This window comes from Hirundo rustica, chromosome 3 (genome assembly GCF_015227805.2).
Source record: "Hirundo rustica isolate bHirRus1 chromosome 3, bHirRus1.pri.v3, whole genome shotgun sequence".
NCBI lineage: Eukaryota > Metazoa > Chordata > Aves > Passeriformes > Hirundinidae > Hirundo > Hirundo rustica.
The window spans coordinates 66207960-66226037 of record NC_053452.1 but is presented as its reverse complement, the minus strand read 5'-3'; the positions used below and the strand labels follow the sequence as shown (position 1 = coordinate 66226037).

The 18078-nt window shown below is 38.7% G+C and overlaps 1 protein-coding gene across 2 annotated transcripts in view; it reads right to left on the bottom strand.

Annotated features, from left to right (window-relative positions):
• The window catches only part of CEP85L (centrosomal protein 85 like), a 106846-nt gene that overhangs the window by 81274 nt on the left and 7494 nt on the right, over window positions 1-18078 (bottom strand). Inside the window, exon 2 of one of the 2 annotated variants that reach the window (XM_040058089.2) lies at window positions 9077-9238. In XM_040058089.2, coding sequence (XP_039914023.1) covers window positions 9077-9238 — 162 coding nt within the window. Of the gene's footprint in view, window positions 1-9076; window positions 9239-18078 lie in introns of those variants that run through there. The other variant, XM_040058090.2, reaches the window with a different exon arrangement.

Genomic DNA, 18078 nt, shown 5'->3' with positions numbered 1-18078 from the left:
TCTTGTTCCAACCTCTCGGAAGTGTGTTTTCTTCACATGGGAATTTCGGTTTTATCATGAGCATTTTTTCTCCTAGTCTAAATGGGGCATAATACTAAAACCCAAAAATTCTGCACTTCTTATTTGAATTCTCATTAGTCTTTAAAATTTTTTAACTAGACTTCTTTTGTATATGAAGATTTCTTTAATACACAAGGAGAACCACAACCCCATTATGGATGCCCTAGTGAATCCAATTCCATTTCTATGCACTCAGAACATATTTTTAGTTCAATTTCCTAGCTGTGCTAATTAGAATTAAAACCTTGCCATCACTCTCAACAGGAAAGTATGACTGCATGCAGATGGCAGATGGAATGAGAAAGAAAGTACTTTTAACTATAACACCTCTCTAAAGAAAAGCTTACTCCAGAAACACCTTTCACCCAGTCAAAAAGCTTCTATTTCTTTAGAATTTTTATGTAAGATAGAATAAACTATAATCCTGTCCTGAATCTCCAGGTACTCTCATATTGAATAAAACTTACAAACAGGAAAACGAAAACCTCCTACAACTTCATGCAATAAATGCCATTGTTTAAATCAACCAAGCAAGACAGTTCTATTTTTGAAAATATAAAATATTTTTAGCCTTTGACAAGGATAGACTAATCCTCGATGGAAAAGGATGTGCCACTAAGAGTTTATGATAGCTATACAACTTAAGAAAAACACACATAATACAGTCTTCTGATTCACAGACCAACATCAAGACTAAAATCATCCTGTATGCCTAAGAATAGCAGCCCAAACAAAAGGACATATTCAATGCAAGATGTATCAAAAATACATACATATATTTAAACTCTGGTTTATAGTCTTTAAACTTGCTAAAACTAACAGGAGGTAATACAAACTGGTATACAGTTTTGGCCAGAAAAAAAAAAAGAAAACAATAACAACCCATTCTCACACCTCCCCCCCACCTCAAAAAATACATAAATGTCAGATAGTCAAATTAGTTAACTTCATTTTACACACTATTCCTGGTAGCAGCACACAAAATAAGGACCAACAACAGAAAAACCATGGCTTGGTAGGTACAGGCTGTACATCAGGGAAAAATTCTTCAGCAGGACATCCTATAGCACAGGGACAAGGTTATTCAAAGATGCTGAGGTACCTGGGAAGGTTTTCAAGGACCAGAAAGACAAAGTCAGGGCTGACCCGGTCTGTTTTGGTGATGATCCTGCTGTGAGTATAGTGCTGGAAACAGAAACCTCCTGCAGTCTTTCCCAAACTACATTTCTACGATTCAACAGCATGAAAATATCCAACACAAATTCTTTCTCAAGGAGGCTAAAATCCTTATTAATTTTGCATTAAAAATATCTAAACTAAACTATTTTCTTCCTATTTTCATACGAGATGGGCAGTGGCATTTAAATTATCAAATACCAGTTGAATTGCAAGGAGCCAACCTACAACCAGGTAGAATTTGACATTGGCATTCAGGACAAGGTGTGTCATTTATTTAGGAGATGACTGCCACGTTACACCTATATTATTAACTGGCAAGATGAAAGCAAATTTTTTTCTACTTCCATCCCCTTTTTAGGGCCAAATCTATCAAATGCAGTATGCTGTGATCTCAAAATGGGAATGCCATTTCTTCTGGTACACTAAGCTTGTGGGGAAAAAACCCCAGGAACCTCTGCAATTCATTCAATTTGTTCGCAAGATCATTATAAGCTTTCTATTCAATGCCATAAGAGTTTTAAAAAAAAATCCAGTCATACTGAGGAACAAGGCATAAATTGTAATGTAAGAACAATTAACAAGGAGGGAGATGCTATTTATGTTTATGTAATTCATAAATGTAACTAATTCCTCCCAAACATATTTCATTGTTACCACTTTTTCTATTAAAAGGATCAAGCGCTGGGAAGAACAGCAGCACACAGAACAGGGAACAGAAGAGGGTGCAATTCCTGGACAACACAGGAATTCTGGAAACTACCCAAAAAGAAACTGATATAAAATTAGAAAGGTTACTCCAGTATGTTTTCCGGTTTTCATTGTAGTTACAAAAAACTTAGAAAAGTGCTGCAAAGAAGACTGGTCTCAGAGACATTTTTTGCAGTAGGGGGTATAGAATACTGCCTTTTTTCCTGCCAATCATCTTTCTGCTTTTAAGGACAGACTTCATGTTAGTCCTACACAGACGCCTAAGTTGCCTTCTGGTTTTTTTTTTCTGATCTATCTATTTAACAGACATTTTAAAAACAATATACACATACACAGAAAATACTGCTTAGATGTATGCAACCAACATTTCCTACTTGGCATGCCTCAAAAGTGCTTTTCTGCAGACAAAGCTATTTGTTGCATAAGTTGTATTTACTTATATAAGCCGAATAAGGCATAATCTTTTTAACCTATTGTACAGGATAACTGTACTAGAACATGTTCCAGGGGCAAAGAAGACCTCTGTGTAGCTGACAACACTTCTACAATGCTCACTTTCATGACTGCCGCTGACACAAACACAGTCATTGTCATCGGAAAATCTTATCTGTCAGCCCTAGGAGGAAGAAAAAACCCCAAGAGTTCTTTCCCCATGTTTTGCACTGGGAAAAACCCACACCAGTTTTCTTTCTAAATCCGATGAGGTAAGAAGCATTTAAGATGGCAAAAAGGAGAAAAACAAAAGAAAAAAAATAAAAAAGAAAGCACTGTTATAATAATAATACTAATAGCTTTTAAAACAAATCAATCACTGTTCTCTAAGGAATTTAACATCTCAAAAGCAACAAACTTGCACATATTCTGCCTGTAAAAAACCAGGGCAGCTGTTAACTACTACCACTCAAGTGAGGTTACTGCAAACAAATGCCCCATGAGCAGACAGGCAAGCATTCTTGAGGCTTTACGCCCTGCCCCCTCATTACCAGTCCCCACTACTCAAACTGTTTCATTCTACCCCAAACTTGGGCTAACTGATCACACTTGTCATTCGCTGTGTATTTTTCACTTCCTCTTACAGACCCCTAATTCCCCTAACGTGAAGAAAGTCAGAGATGAAGGAAGTGAGATGGAGTAACTATGCTTCACGCACAAGTGTGGTCTCTGCACATTGTTCTTCCCCACTGCTGCTTTTATACTGCCAAAACTGATGAAAAAACCCCACCTGACTTATCACAGAAACATAAGCAAGGCCCTGAAAAAGGTTTTCTGTAACAGTGAGCTTTTACGTTCTATTTCAAAGGGGAACTTTTACAGAAATTACTTGTTATCAGTACACTGAAATCATGGCTAAAATAAAGGATGACATTAAATACATTAACTGGACTTTACACTTAAAAAAAAAGTTTAATCTGTGCATACATTATAGTAGAAACAGGTCTGCTGAATAAAATCTTAGAGCAAAGTATAAGCCCTTTTCTTTGGGGCATACAAACAGTCTGCTCTGTCAAGCCCCAGGCCAGAACTCCAGGCAGCGGCAGTGGGTTTATTCTGGCTACAAGAACTTGTGGCCTACATCCCAAATGCCTACATCCCTAATGCCTAAGTGCCCTATTCTGTCTATAGTGGAAAGGATTAAAAATGAGTCCTGTGATTTCTTCAGATAAGGCTGCAAAGGCTACTTGAATATGTACAGTAAATACTGACTAGCTACAGAATGTTTCCAGTGTTCACAGAAAAATAGTCTAAGGCTGCAACTGTTCCTCTCTGGCTTTTCTGAAACTGATCTCACCCCTGCTCCCCTTCAGGAGATCCTGAGCTACAGAACGGCTGAGCACAGGCCAGAGAGTCGTCTTTGACATTATAGTAGCAAGGAAAAGTGGAAAGTCCTCCCTGAAATCCCTCAACAAAGATGCAAAATGATTGGCATGCCCAGGTCTCATGAGATCGACTTAGGTACGGGTGAGCATTTTACGATGCTCCTTGTTTTTCTCGTCAGAATGCCAGATATCCACCACACTCCAAAAATACAGATTATAGGACACTAAAAACATCTACCTAATATTTCACATGACCATGATGCAAATGACATGGAGTAAGAGGCAGAAACTGTACGGAGTGTGGCTGGGAGAGAGGTGGTTTCCTTCATAGCAGGCCCTACGGTGCTTGTTTTGGTAACACAGCACTGTCTCTGCTTTTGCTGAGAAGCACTTACACGGCACCATGGCCTCTGCCACCCCAGTGAGGGGTGCACAAGAGGTTGGGAGAGGACACAGCTGGGACAGCTGACCTGAAATACCAAAGAGATTCCATACTATATAATGTCATGCTCAGCAATGAAACTGAGGGACAGGTTTTTTCCAAAGAATTTGCTGCTCAGAGACTGGCTGGGCATCAGTCTCCTGGTGGTGCTTTCACATCACAATGTTGATTAGCTTTTTCTTTCATTACTAAACTGCCTCTATCTCAACCCTGAAGTTTGTGAGATTTTTTTCTTGCTTTTTTTTTTTCCCCCTTCTGATCCTCTCCCCCATCCCACCATTTAAACATTCTGGTACAACTCAGTGACATAGCTCCAAAATACATCATATGACAGAAATAACTTTTTACACAGTAACCAAGAGAATGCCACTAAATTCTAAGTAAGCAGAACTTATTTTCACTGAGTTATTTCCAATTAGAACAACAGAAGTAATTTTTCTGAAAAACAACTACTGATGTTAGCTGAAAATAAAATGCACCAAGTTCACTGCCCAGAACACTTCCACTAGCTGGAGGAAAATCCTGCTGGTATTTTTCATGTGAAGAAAACTGAGCATACTGTGAGAGCTTGCTATCACAAAAGAAGGCAAAGTATGAAGTTAAAGCAGCAGCTATTTCTCTCTGCAGAACATTAATGTATGAAACTAGTAAGTGCCTTTAGTTTAGTTCAAGTCAGTTTCAAATTCAGAGCGCACAAGTTTACATGGAGTACGTCACTGTTACTTGAAGCAATTTCTCCATCTTATTTTAGTGGAAAATTATTAGCATATTTTTTCCTATTTGTTAAATCCTGGAAATAGGCTTCTAGAATCAGAAATAAATGACAATTTTTATATTTTTTTATCCTAAAACCCCCCAAAATAAACAGCCAAACTCTGAACATTAATCTTTATATTCCCATCAGCTCTACAGACACTTCACTCTAGCAAGCTGTGGCCAGTACCACTTTCAAGGGCTAGAGACTGATACAGGCTTAAGTGCAGTGCACATTTCTGATGGTCAGGGTAGATAATATCCAAGTAACACAATAACTCTGACTCACAGAGGGCTGGACACCGCTTCATGACATGAAACTTGGTAAGCAGAGAGGAAGGAAACAAGGAAAAATGCCTCAAACATGATTATTTTCTACCCTGCAAACAATCAAGCTACTTCACCAAACACATGCCAATACTTGCCAGGATCCAAGAGCATAGAGATTAACCTCAATTCAATTAAAATCAGGAACTTCTCTGAAAACCCATCATCTTGCAAAACCACAGAACACAGTAGACAGTGAGCACTGCCAGCAATTAAGATGTAGGATCCTTGTGCTATTGCACTTCTGTGATACCCAAACTGATAGCACAATCAACATGTTTGACCTATGCATTGTCAATCCCATTATCTTTAGCAGCAGAAGAAAACCCCCCTCAAGATACTTCATAATTAAATTCTGCCTCCTGAAATTCAGTTCTGCCTTTTACTATATTGAATAATTATATTAACTTTTATATTAATTTTTCTTTTTCTCCTTAATGGAAAAAACAAATAAACAAAAAAAGGTGTTAGAATACCATGCTTGGGACCTTCTGGAAGAAAGGGTGCTTGAAAGAGCAAAACCAAGTAACTTTGATTCTGGCTTTTCTATGTTCCTTGGCATATAAAGAAATACTACAATTCAATTGAAGTAATTAGGGTTTTTTAATTCCTTAAAAAGATAATATATTCCCTTAAAATGATAGACAAGATACTCCTCTGGGTCTCATAACATTAAAACAAGTTCCTATTCTATCAGCTAAGCATTCCAGAGAAGCTGTTTTAGGATTGTTAGAAAAGAGGGTTTATTAAACTAGCAGAACATCAGCTCCCAAAAAAGTAGCAACTCTGATCCTCTGCATCCAATCTCTCTCTTCCAGCAAAGCAACATTCTATGAATTTTCACACTGTTAGCTTGCAACCAGAAATGCTAAATCATGAATTGCATGTAACAATAAAGGAGAAAGATCTGGGGACTTTCTGCGGCACAACTAGCTTAAGCTATGAAGGAAAATGTTTTGGTCTGCAAGAATCATGGGCCCTGTGTCTTATTATGTCAATATCTATCTGTCAAGTTCTTATCCCTCCTGTCCAAAAGACAAAACTCAGAATGCACACAAGGGAAAGAGCTCTGCTGGGGTTTAGAGACCATTTAATTTCTGCCAAGTCCCCGATTCTCTAATTAGGTAACCCAAATAAAAATAGTCTCAAAAACACTTAAAATATACACTTCATATTTCTTCTGTAAGTGCTACTGAAAGAATGGTTATACACAGGTATCACAACTGTTGTTAAAAATGAAATGCAAAAAGCTCATGTGAATCCAGAACAGGAAACAAACTGACAGGAAACAAATAAAAACCCCAAACACATTAACTGTAGTTCAAACAGATATAAAATGCCTTTTAGTCTTTAAATTAAGATCATTCTGAATTAAAAGTGTTAGATCTACCCAAACATCCCCAATTTAAGTTTATAAATTTCTGTCCTCAGCTCCCACAGTGCATATCAACATCATGCAATTTCAACAGTGAAACTCCCCTGCCTATTTCATTTTCTAATTTTCCTACCTTTGCACAACATAATATACAATCAACTGAATACATTTTAACATGAAAGGTTTCTTTCTTCTGTCTTTGTCAAAACCCATCTCCCCTCCAAATCACACAGGTTTGAGCCAAACACAAGAGGTACTTGTCGTTTTTTTTAAACCCCGCATTTTCAAAGAGAATGAATGCTTCTGAAATTAGTATGAGTAAAAAGATGACTATGAAAGAACATTTAAGCTGTTATGAAAAAATCCTAGTAAAATATATATTTTAAATGCACCTGGGGTCCATTCCCTGCTTTATTAGCAACTGTGTATCTGTACAAACTCAGGTGCAACCTTCAGAATTAAAGGAGATGTTAATGCTAATTCTCAAATTAAGTTGGTTTTTTTTTAGTGGGCATAATAGAAAGGAAATAGCAAGGCCACAATTCATTATCTGAGCACTGTTAAGAAGTATAATAATCTGCCAACCTGTGAAAAACCTTTCCCTCTTAAAAACCTCCAAGAGCTTCTTCCCAAGCACCACATTGATAGCAGATGGCCAGCCTCAAGTCTGCAATTACCAGTCTGGCCTGAGAGTTCCACAGACGACAATGATACTCTTTTCTTTTTGTGGATGTGTGCAGGGGGCAGCTTGAGAGATGCAGACAACTAGGTATCACAGGCAACAGCCCCTTCCACTAAAACTATACAATCAATTTCCAGGCTGGTCATATGAGTCCTCCATTAATCTTCATTTCACCATTAGGTTTCTCTCCTTTTTTCTTTAACACTGTATTTTCTGCTACTTAAAAGCGTTTCAAACCAGCTGATGGGAAATGCGTAACATTAAGGATGCAGCAGAACTGACCATGTCAAGCATTGCCAAATACAAACCTCATGAACTACCTGCTGTTGCCTTTCCCCTCTTTATTTTACCCTCCCCCCCAAGCCTGAACAGATTATTCTCTTGCCTACAGAGGAGAACAGAACATCTGATGAGGAGCTGCTGTTTCATTTCCTCTCCTTCATCCCACCCCTCAAATGGGGAAGCCCTCAAAAGGGGGGAGGGGAGGGCATGGTTTTAATTCAAATGCTGCGTCTTAAAATACTACCCTGTAGCATTTGGCTGGGAGTGATTAAATCTATATATAAATACACCATGAGAGCGCTTTATCCCCTCTACATCTATTGGAAAAAAAAACAAAACAAAACAACTTCTGCATTAATAACCATTTACTATTTCACTTTTACACCCAAGAATTTGAGTATCTGAGCAAAATCTTTATTTTGCCAAAGCCAACAACTGTTTACAAATGAAAGGAAGCAGAAAGCAAGTTATGAGCTGACAGATGCAACAGAAAGAGGGTGGAAAGGATTTTCTCATGTGCGAAAGAGGCCCGACAGACTTAACTGAAGCATTTGGACCTCTCCTCAGGAATGCTCAGCCCTCCACAGAGACTTCTGTCTTACACCGATTCAGCATTCCTTCCTTCATTTCTACTAATTCTTCCTGTTCTTCCTCATTCCAGCTACCCCTTTTGCAAAACTTATCAGGCATAGAAAGATGCCTGCTGTTATTCATTATCTGCCTCAAAAATCTTGCTGGGAAATAATACAAGAAGGAGACCTCAAGACTTACTACAGCCTAGTTTAGTTCTCTTTCATTCCAGCTTAATTCCAGTGACAGGTTTCATAGGGAGGGTGACAATATTACGGAAACACTGCCACTGTAGAGACTGTAACCCTCCCTGATACAATCATCTTTGACTAATCATGATTTAATCCAAACTAAATTCTGACAATCTTTAGATACTGTTGATTCTTCTCAAAGATCGTTGACTGTGTGTCAAATGCCATGCAATAAAATGCAAATTCCTTCCTACCAAAACTGGAGATGAGAAGAGACAACATGCTTTCCTCAGGGCACAATGAGCAAACTTTCTTTGCTGACACACACTATGTGACACACACAATGAATACCAGAAAGCATTGTCCTTTTATCAACTCCCTCAAAAATTTCTGCTTTTTCCCACTGGTTTATCAAGAGCTGTAGTACAGGACATTATTCCTCTGTATAAATCTGGCACTTCTTGCAACTGCAATTATCGAAACACGTAACACAAACACCTCCTTTGTGGCAGAGATGCAAGTTAATGCACACAACTCATGTAGAACTAAATTAATCAACCCTCACCAAAACAATTACTTGGCTCCAGCAAGGAAAAATCTGCATGCACTCAACAGCTTTGCAAAAGTATGGTTAGCTTGTGAAAAACATTCTCTCTCAGAAAGATACAAAACTCAGCAGTGTCAACTCACCTTCCACACTGTCAGAACAGGAGGTGCCAATCCCAGTGTCCCCGCTGTCAGAAGCTATGCTGTGTCTTCTCACAGGATTGTTTGGACTGCTTGATGAAATCGTTGAGGACTGCCACAGGGATTCAGTACCAGGTAACCATCCCACTGAGGAATAATCTGAGCCTATAAAAAAGAAAGACAGAAGTCTGTCATTAGAGATACAATACAAAAGTCAGCAACAAAATACCTGTCAAAATGAAAACTGAATCCTATGTTCCATAGATAAAACTTGAGCCAGACTGTGTATGTGTTCTTCGAGGTTTTCTTTTTTAGTTAATTAAAATCCTTTTGCTGGATGAAAGCTTCCCCAAAATTCCAACACATTTTTAACTATTTAGAAGCATGATCCTGAAACTTTTCTTGCACTCTTTAACAAGACATTTATCATATGATTCCTATCCTAGATTTGATTCTCAATACACAGAAGAATCTTGCATTGCAAGCCTTCAAATACGAAGCAATTAATTAATTTTAAGACCAAAACCAGTTGAAGATTTGGCCACTGAGATACAGTCCTTTTCTACTTTGCATAAACCACATGACCTAGGTGATAAAAGCCAGCAATGAAATCGTCAATACTGATATCTAAAGTAATTCCTTATGTAGCTGAACACAAGCTGCCTTTGTGAGACATGTATCCATCTAGTGGTTTGTTTCATTTTGGTTATATTTTAATTGAAATAATTGTTAAAATATAACATTTTAAAACAAAATTCAGAGCAAGAACTAATTCCTCTGTTCAAGGAGTTTTTAAAGTAGGCCACATATTCTCAGAGTCAACCTCAAGGGAAAATTTATCACAAAGTACAATCCCAGAAGACCATAACAATTTCCAACAGCCAACATCTAAATCTGAGCATTGTTTAGAGGCAGAATACTGATCACCATATTCATACTCTGAACCAGAACAGGCACATAAAGAACCGTGGCAAAAAGCACGGTTGCTCTTCATTTATATATAATCACATACATACACCCCCTCTAGCATTTAGCTTTGTATAGCACTTTCAGCAGGAAATGACTCATGAAGAAGTATCAGCTCACATATAATGTTTCTTATGGTACATGACATTAGTTTTAGATCATTTAAATACTTTCAGCAGTGTCCATCTGAAGTTGTAACAGCAATTTGCCTCTGCAATGACATCTGCTATTTCCAGCTGTACTTATTTTACAGTAAATAGTTCAGAAAACAATGCAAAAATTAAATATGTGGGTACATAAATAACCCCACATATATGAATACATACATAGTTTCCATGTAGCAGCCGAATCACTAGACACCTGGTAGCCAGCGTGGCAACAGCTACTTGCCAAGCCACTTGAAAATTAAGAACCCTGTAAATACCTGGTTACACAGTAAATACCTCATGGCATGTGCTATTGAACTGTAACATGACACCTAAAACAGTCTTTTTTGTAAGTAGGTTCTTGAAGGCCTTAAATATGCCTGTCCATCACATTTGCCTCAACTTCATCCTCCAATGAGATTATTGCTTCTTCTTCCCTTTAGCCTACCTTTTCTCCCCTTAATTCAAAATCATCCAATTCTCCTTCGCCTTCATTCTACTTCAGCCATACCTTTTGCAATGTATTTCCCTCTCTTCCTTAAACTTAGTTTTTCCTCTCCGTAAGTCTCTTTAACTATTCCAGTGAGTATCTTTCAAGTCCAAGGGTGAGGGAGAAGACCAGAGGAGCCACACATGAATGCAGGTGCCCATGGCTCACCAGTCACCACACCCTGTAAAGGGGTCCCAGCCAAGATTCCAAGAATACCACTCCAAGTGTCACCCTCCCTGTCATCACCTAATGTACTCAAGTGTGACAGTTTTGCATACAGGCAGTGGGAAACTGGGACATTTCTTCCTCTCCTACCATCCAGCACATTTTTTCACTAATATTCTGGCTGCTTGGGGAACTATAATTTTACCACCTCTCCCTCTGAACGGGGCTACTTTCCAATAGAATTCCACTTCATCCCTCTCAAGCTGTATCTAGCTACTCCAGCAAGAGTAAAACTGACTTATGGAAGGTCAATCTAATTAAATCAGAGACAGTTCTGATTTAGGAGACATTTAAAATACATTTATAGAAAAGAAATTTAGATTGATTCACCTTTTATTATGCCGTTTTCCACTATACAACTCTTTGGTGACATTTCAGCTTTTATGGTGTTACACAGGTGTTAAAAGAAATGCAGCAGATAATTTATTATGGAGTAGCAGCAGCATTAACACAGCATTAAGTGTCAAACCCTTCAGATCTCTTGGTTAGACAAATGCTCAGAATGTGAACCTATAACCATCCATACACAAACCTCCAAAAGGAAGAAGTACTTTTCACTCTGGTGGAACTTTGAGGAATAAAAGCTAAAAATACTACAGAATGAGCGTAACTTAATAAAAGACTTTCAGAAGTCACCTACTCTAACCTTCAACTGAAAGCAAGATAATTAGATAATACTTAGGGCCCCATCCAGCTGAGTCTTGAACACCTCCAAGGACATAGATTCCACAATCACTCTGGTTCTTCCAGCATTTTACCACCCTCCATTCCAAGAAAATTTTCCAAACATCTCAAGAGTCTCTCATGTTCCAAACATATTGTTGCAATATACTCCAAAATATGCAACAACCCAGTGCAACTAGACTTTGTTAACAAACAGGGCTAACATACTAGATATGGCAGACAGTCAATCCCATAAGGGATCTCTGCAGGTGGTGTAAGTAGAGAAAATAACAGGCACCACAAAACACCCTGGTATCCTCAGTTTTACACCTACAGACACACAGCCTGCGGACGCTCCAAGACCAGGTGGGGTGCTGAAGCACAGGTCCAGGAGGATATGCTGGCACATCATAGAATTAAAGCTTTCTGGAGCACCTTTACACCCAAGGACAGTTCACCATCACTAAGTTAACCCATGAAGCCTGATCTTGAGCTGGTAGGCCTGAAGAGGTAAGTGCTGGTACACATCCATAGCTGCACACAGACCAGCGTGAGGCCAGCAAGACTTTCCGAGCTGTGACTCAACACAGGCCAGCCAGATCCCATCTGGCTTTCCAGGGAAATACACATGTCTACCTGCACAGTGCTCAGGGCCCCAGAAGGGTCTCTTCACTCAGGCACCCCCCTCTCGCATCTCCTGTGCACAGCAGCAGGAGTGCACCCACAGTGCCATCACTGGGACCATGCCTTTTCCTTACAGCCATCCTGTACTCAGAGGTGTGGACATGGGCTGGGGTGGAACAGTCATTTTTTTCACTGTATTTCTACTGTTGAGGAGAAGCCTCTACATTTAAAAAGGGTATGTCCCAAGAAAGACACTTGGTTTAATTTTCAGAAGTTAAACAGTAGGTGGGTTTCAACCTCTTTTAGACATGTCAACAGAACAGGATTGCAACATGATCACGTCAAGAAATGCTTTCTCTTTGCACCCCTGACATTAAACATACCCCTTCTTTTTCTACAAACGATAGCTAATGACATAATCCAGGAGTCTACAGTTTTTAATGTTCCATGGCACATTCACACAATTGTGTTACCTTGCAGACCTAATGGACATTCTAATTCATAGAAGGCCATTACAAATATACAAATGTCTGCATGAGAAAGTGAATTCAATCAGCCTTGAAAAGCTGTATCATAAACAGCCAAATACAAGCACTGAGATAGTAGAAACAAACCCAAATATTAAGCCTGAACACTAAGTAACCCATAAAATAGGACTTTAGAGACCTCATTAGCCCAAGACGTTATTTAAAATTAATATATTATTTTCTTTATTTGAAACTCACCTTTGGAGCCAAGTCCTGAGGAATCCCCAATTGCTAAGTTCCCCATCTCCTTCTTGGACAGCTCTCTGCAAATGCATGATCTTTCATACAGCAAACAGACTACACTAAAAGAACCAAGTGTAAAAGGGGAAGATACACAGGAGTCCCCACACTGCTCAGTCAGCACACCTGCCTTACCCTGCCACTCTGATCTCGAACCTGCCAATCGACTGCCAGCATCCATGTGCCCAAACACAGAGTAAGGTAAGAAAAGCAAGTAAAAATTTCTAATCAGTATTTGTACTGCTAATTGTATATTAGCATTTGTCTGTGATCGTTCTTTACCGGGTTAGAAAAACCTGCCTTTCATAGGATTCACTAGAAGAGAAAAAAGTAGTGTCATCCTACTGGGCTGCAATTTCCAACAAGCATGACAAAACACACGTAAGATGACAAAAAAAAATCTCAAAAGAAGCCTTGTTTATACAAACAGTTGAATGCCTCTTTAAATTTGGCCAGTTAAATATACCAAGATAGTCCTCTGTTTCCAGCCTAGGCATTTAAAACATACCCCTTTTACAACTAAGTATATAAAGGGCAGGAAGTAGATTATTTATTAAAAGGGAGCAGTTGTTGAAATTTCACTCCACAAAAAACATCCATCTTTTTCTGTGTGTTACAGAATGCCGACATCTATTGCTGTCAGAAAAATTCCCAGTTAACTCTGGATCATTACCACACCTAATTTCAGTGGCATGCACAGATCCCCTATGGTGTACATACACAAAATAATAACATTACTGTCTTTACATTTGGTTCCTAAAATAACTCTAACATGCTTCAATGTAGAGATGATTATTTTAAGTGACAGCTATGATACTGTTACTTTACCTAGACGCTGAATGGAAAGCAACAGCAAAAGACTTAACTGGGTTTCACAGCAAATACTGAACTAAGAACACTGATTTTTCTGTTCCACACTGTGACTGACATGGATTGTGACCAAAAGTGAATGACCCATGACAAGTCAGTGCAAATTGGTACAGTTAAAGGATTCTGAAGAAGATCTCTCTACAGTACTATCAAAACTAAGTATGTGAGGCTCATTCTAGTCATCATGGATGTGACCAGGATGTACAATTATATTTCACGCCAGGGTGGCACTCAAGTCTGCCTGAAGCCCTTTCAAGGAAAGGGAGTCAGCATTCAGACCAAAGATACTGCCACAGTTAATTAGTTTACCCTCACCATCTGTACCTTTACCCAAAACACTGCTAATTATGCACAAAGATCACATGACAGCATTTTGAATGAAGTCAAGCCACCTTAAACCCCACACCCACTCATATAAACCCCTGACATTGCTGAACTTATTCTGGCTGCATCTTCTACACACACCTCCCCTCTCAATAAGTTCCCAGTAAGTTCCTTAAGGTGTCATAGCCTCTCTTTTGCTTGCTCTTCTGTCCCATAGGGCTGCATAATCACAGATCTTTTCAAAAGGCAAACTCTACAAACAAACCCACAAATGGTCTCTCAATGATGCAGTTGCTATATTGTAGGAAAAAACTTACTTTGGTTAGAAAATGTTTGTTTACTCATCATACCTGCCAGATCATTACTGCCACAAGACTAAAGAAAAACTCACTCTGGGGTGTGCTTCATGCACAAGCCTTCACGAGTAACAGTCTACATTTTTTAATTGCTGAAAAGACAACACAGTGATAAAAGGCAATGGAGGCAGGGGAACCCAAAATGCTAAAAAGCCTTTCCAAAGAGCAGATGTCATACTTTATACAGGGCTTTAAAAAAGCTGAGAGCGATAGAATGGTGTGACAGAAGCCTCCTTCAGTCTAAGGTGAAGTCAATAATAAGGTGCAGTCCTTCAATCTGATATCCTGACACCATAAAAAGATCCTGGCATGTCAATGTTCCTTCCAGACACAGGCAAAAAAAACCCTTAATTCGATAAATAACTACTTCATAAATTATTTCAAAAATAATGCTTAAAATATGGCATCCCAACCCTAACCTCCTAGAGACATACTTCCTAGGTGCACTTCATCTCCGTGGTCCTTCTGCAAAACAAATTGCAACTTTTATTAATACAAATGTCCAAAGCAAGTTCCAGGTCTACAATGCAGGTTTTTTCTCTTCCAGGATGAGCAGAACATTGGAAAGAGAGGTTTCTAATGTTTTCAGGGAAGGTGGCCAGATGACAGTTTCAGAATACTTTTTTTACAAATGCTCTGGAGGTGGTGGAAACTCACAGATCTACCAGCTGGCCGTGAACTAAGATACCAGAAGGTCCTAGTCCCTCCTCGCACACGAATGAAGCTAAGAGTAGGTGGATGATGCAGTTTAATCAAAGTGAAATAAGAAGCAGGGTAAAGTGGGATGAAATGACAGCCTGAACTATTACATTTTTACATTTCAGTTTCTCAAAAGTACTTCAGAGTGTCAGATATGAGTCATCCTAAGGACTCATATCCTTTATTAGTGTGCTTTCTTGACAGAGCCTGCAAGCTATTTAACTAAGTTCTCACAGTCTTCCAAACAGATTAGAACAATGAAGAAAGACAAAAATGTACAGATACAGAGGGAAGCAGGGAAAGAAAAATAGGAATGTGAGAGTTTAAACAGAAGAATATTGAGACAGGCCTTTTTACTGACATTTTTACTTGTAGAGGCTGATAAGACTGCCCAGTATACAAAGGCTTATGCTTGTCCTCTGTATTACTAATGTGCAAAACAATTCAGCTACTAGAGAGAGAGAAAAACATAAAACAGTAGAAGAAAAAAATTCATGTAGAAGAAAGAAACCTTAAGAAGAAAATACTCAAAATACAATCCTCAAAGTACACATACACCTGACTGTCAGTATCAGAATTCCCTTTACAAAAAAAAGGTTATGGTCATATTTTAAGGAACATAAACTTCTTCAGTTTCCTGAGAGCTACATTTTAAGTAGATTGTGTCACCAAACCTCCAGCTTCTTTTGCCTCTAATTCCTTAATGAAGACTAAAGAGTTTTGGTTTTTCCCTCCAGATAAGTGGCTAAATGTACAATCTCTCATCATAGATAATTACAACTATAAAACATTTGTCTTCCATACAAAACAGTATTTCAAAGTGAACCTTCACAAGGTCTGATTTTCATGACTTTACAAATGTGCACAGAACTGTACAACAAGCTACAAGGTATCCCATGCAGGAAAGTATGCATTTTAAAGGAACAATGGCAACTAAAAATAATAAATAAGTCAGTTGGACAGATGAGCTTCTGAGAATATTGCTATGGCAGTTTAAAGACACAATCAGGTAGCTTGCTCTCTATAACCCCCACACCAGAGTCTATAGAAAGTAAGAGGTGAACAGCTCTGTCTTTCCATCAGAGTCCAGCTGGCCAGCTTATGCCTCTGGCTAAAATGGGTCTGCGCTGGGAATGCTGTTTGACATCAGAGCTAATTGGATCTACTGGTCAGGTGCTCTGCAAAGGCTGCTCACCCTGCCCAGACACACACCCATCCTGCTTCCCCAGCACAAGCCCTGACACTCCAGAGAGTGATTCAGGAACAAACTGTCCTCACTTATGGAAAAGGTTATCTGCTCATTTGACTTTCTGAGCTTGTTCAGCAAGGGGCCAGACAAGAAGCAGTGCCATGGGAGGAGTGGGAACATACAGGTCTGATGCCCAGCAGCAACCAGGCTTATCCTACTGCCAAACTGCACACTGAGGCAGATTCTAAACTGGAGCAAGATAGGCATAAATCTCTGGCTGCCTTCACTGAGGAGAACAAAATTCGTTCAGCTAGCAGAGAGCTGTGTTCAACTGTTACCTAAAAAGGTGACAAAATCCTTAAACTGACACAAGTATGTAATATCGGGTTTTGCCTTCCCTGATTTCTGCTCTAGAAAGTATGTAAACCAAATGCAAATTCCTAACGCACTTTATAATCCATACACAGACAGCATTTAACTGTAGTTATTTAGCATCAAACCAATTCCAGCTTTGACAGGAAAGAAAGAGGTTTGCTTTCATTTCATCACGGACAGGAGCAAGACCAAAAACTCAGTCCAATTGTTGACGGCACTCCTGTGAGTTTTCTGCTTCCAGATAGAACATTTGCATAAAACAGAACTTCAAAATACAAACTGCAGATGTTTCTTCTTTCATGTTTGGCACACAGACTACAACTATTACCTCATGCCTGCTATGCTGGCTTGCCTCTTTGTTTTTGGACTCAATGCACTATTCACCCCATGGAAACACAAAATTACATTCCTAGTTTCCATTCACTTCCATATAGCAACTACAGAGGAGAAGGCTACCTTTTTAACTTGGAAAGTTTATCAACTGCAGTATGAAGAGAGGAACACCTAGGAAAATAAACACATTAAGCTATGCTTGAAGTTAATATAAACTTTGAATAGCAAGCCCTCAGGACCTGTAGTCAGTTCTTAGGGTCAGTTAAAAATGCTGTGTGCTTGTAGTTGATCAGCTGAATCCTCCTATCAAAAAAAAATGTAAAGATCACAGGTTATCATCTGTTTCACCCCTTCTTACAGCTTAGCTTTATTGATATTCAAAACCAGGTAAGATGTTCTCCAAGCTATTTGTCATGTTAATATTTTTCTTACAGAAATTGCCTTTGTCCTCTCTCTGTTTAAAGGTTTAATTCAATCTCTGTGCGTGGGGAAAAGTGAAGTGATCCTAACTGCTAAAATGAGTCAAAAAATACTAAATGGTTTTAAGTAGCTCACACATTTAGCAAAGTGGAACAAATAAGAGTCTAACAGTCTTATTTTAAAAAAGGAAAGTGCCTCATTTCTCTCCTCTTTGTAGTCAAATATCAGTTCTAAAGATATCCTTGGCACTAAAATAAATGGAGAAGACAGACTCCCTCGAAATAAAATTTCACTGAAATATTTTGTTTAAGTATGAAAAATGAAGAAAAAAATCTTAGCACTGTTAAAGAGGTCTAATGTGCATTATAAACACAACAGAACCTACTTTGATGTGCAAGTATCAGAACATTGTTACATTCCCACATTGTTACATTTCAGTGCAAAGGAAATTCTGTCTTCTTTTAAGACATGAGGAGATTTCCTTACAAACTTCCAGTGCCCATATCACAGAGCATAACTTTTCCCCACACTTAGCTTTACAGCTTCCTCTCACCTATT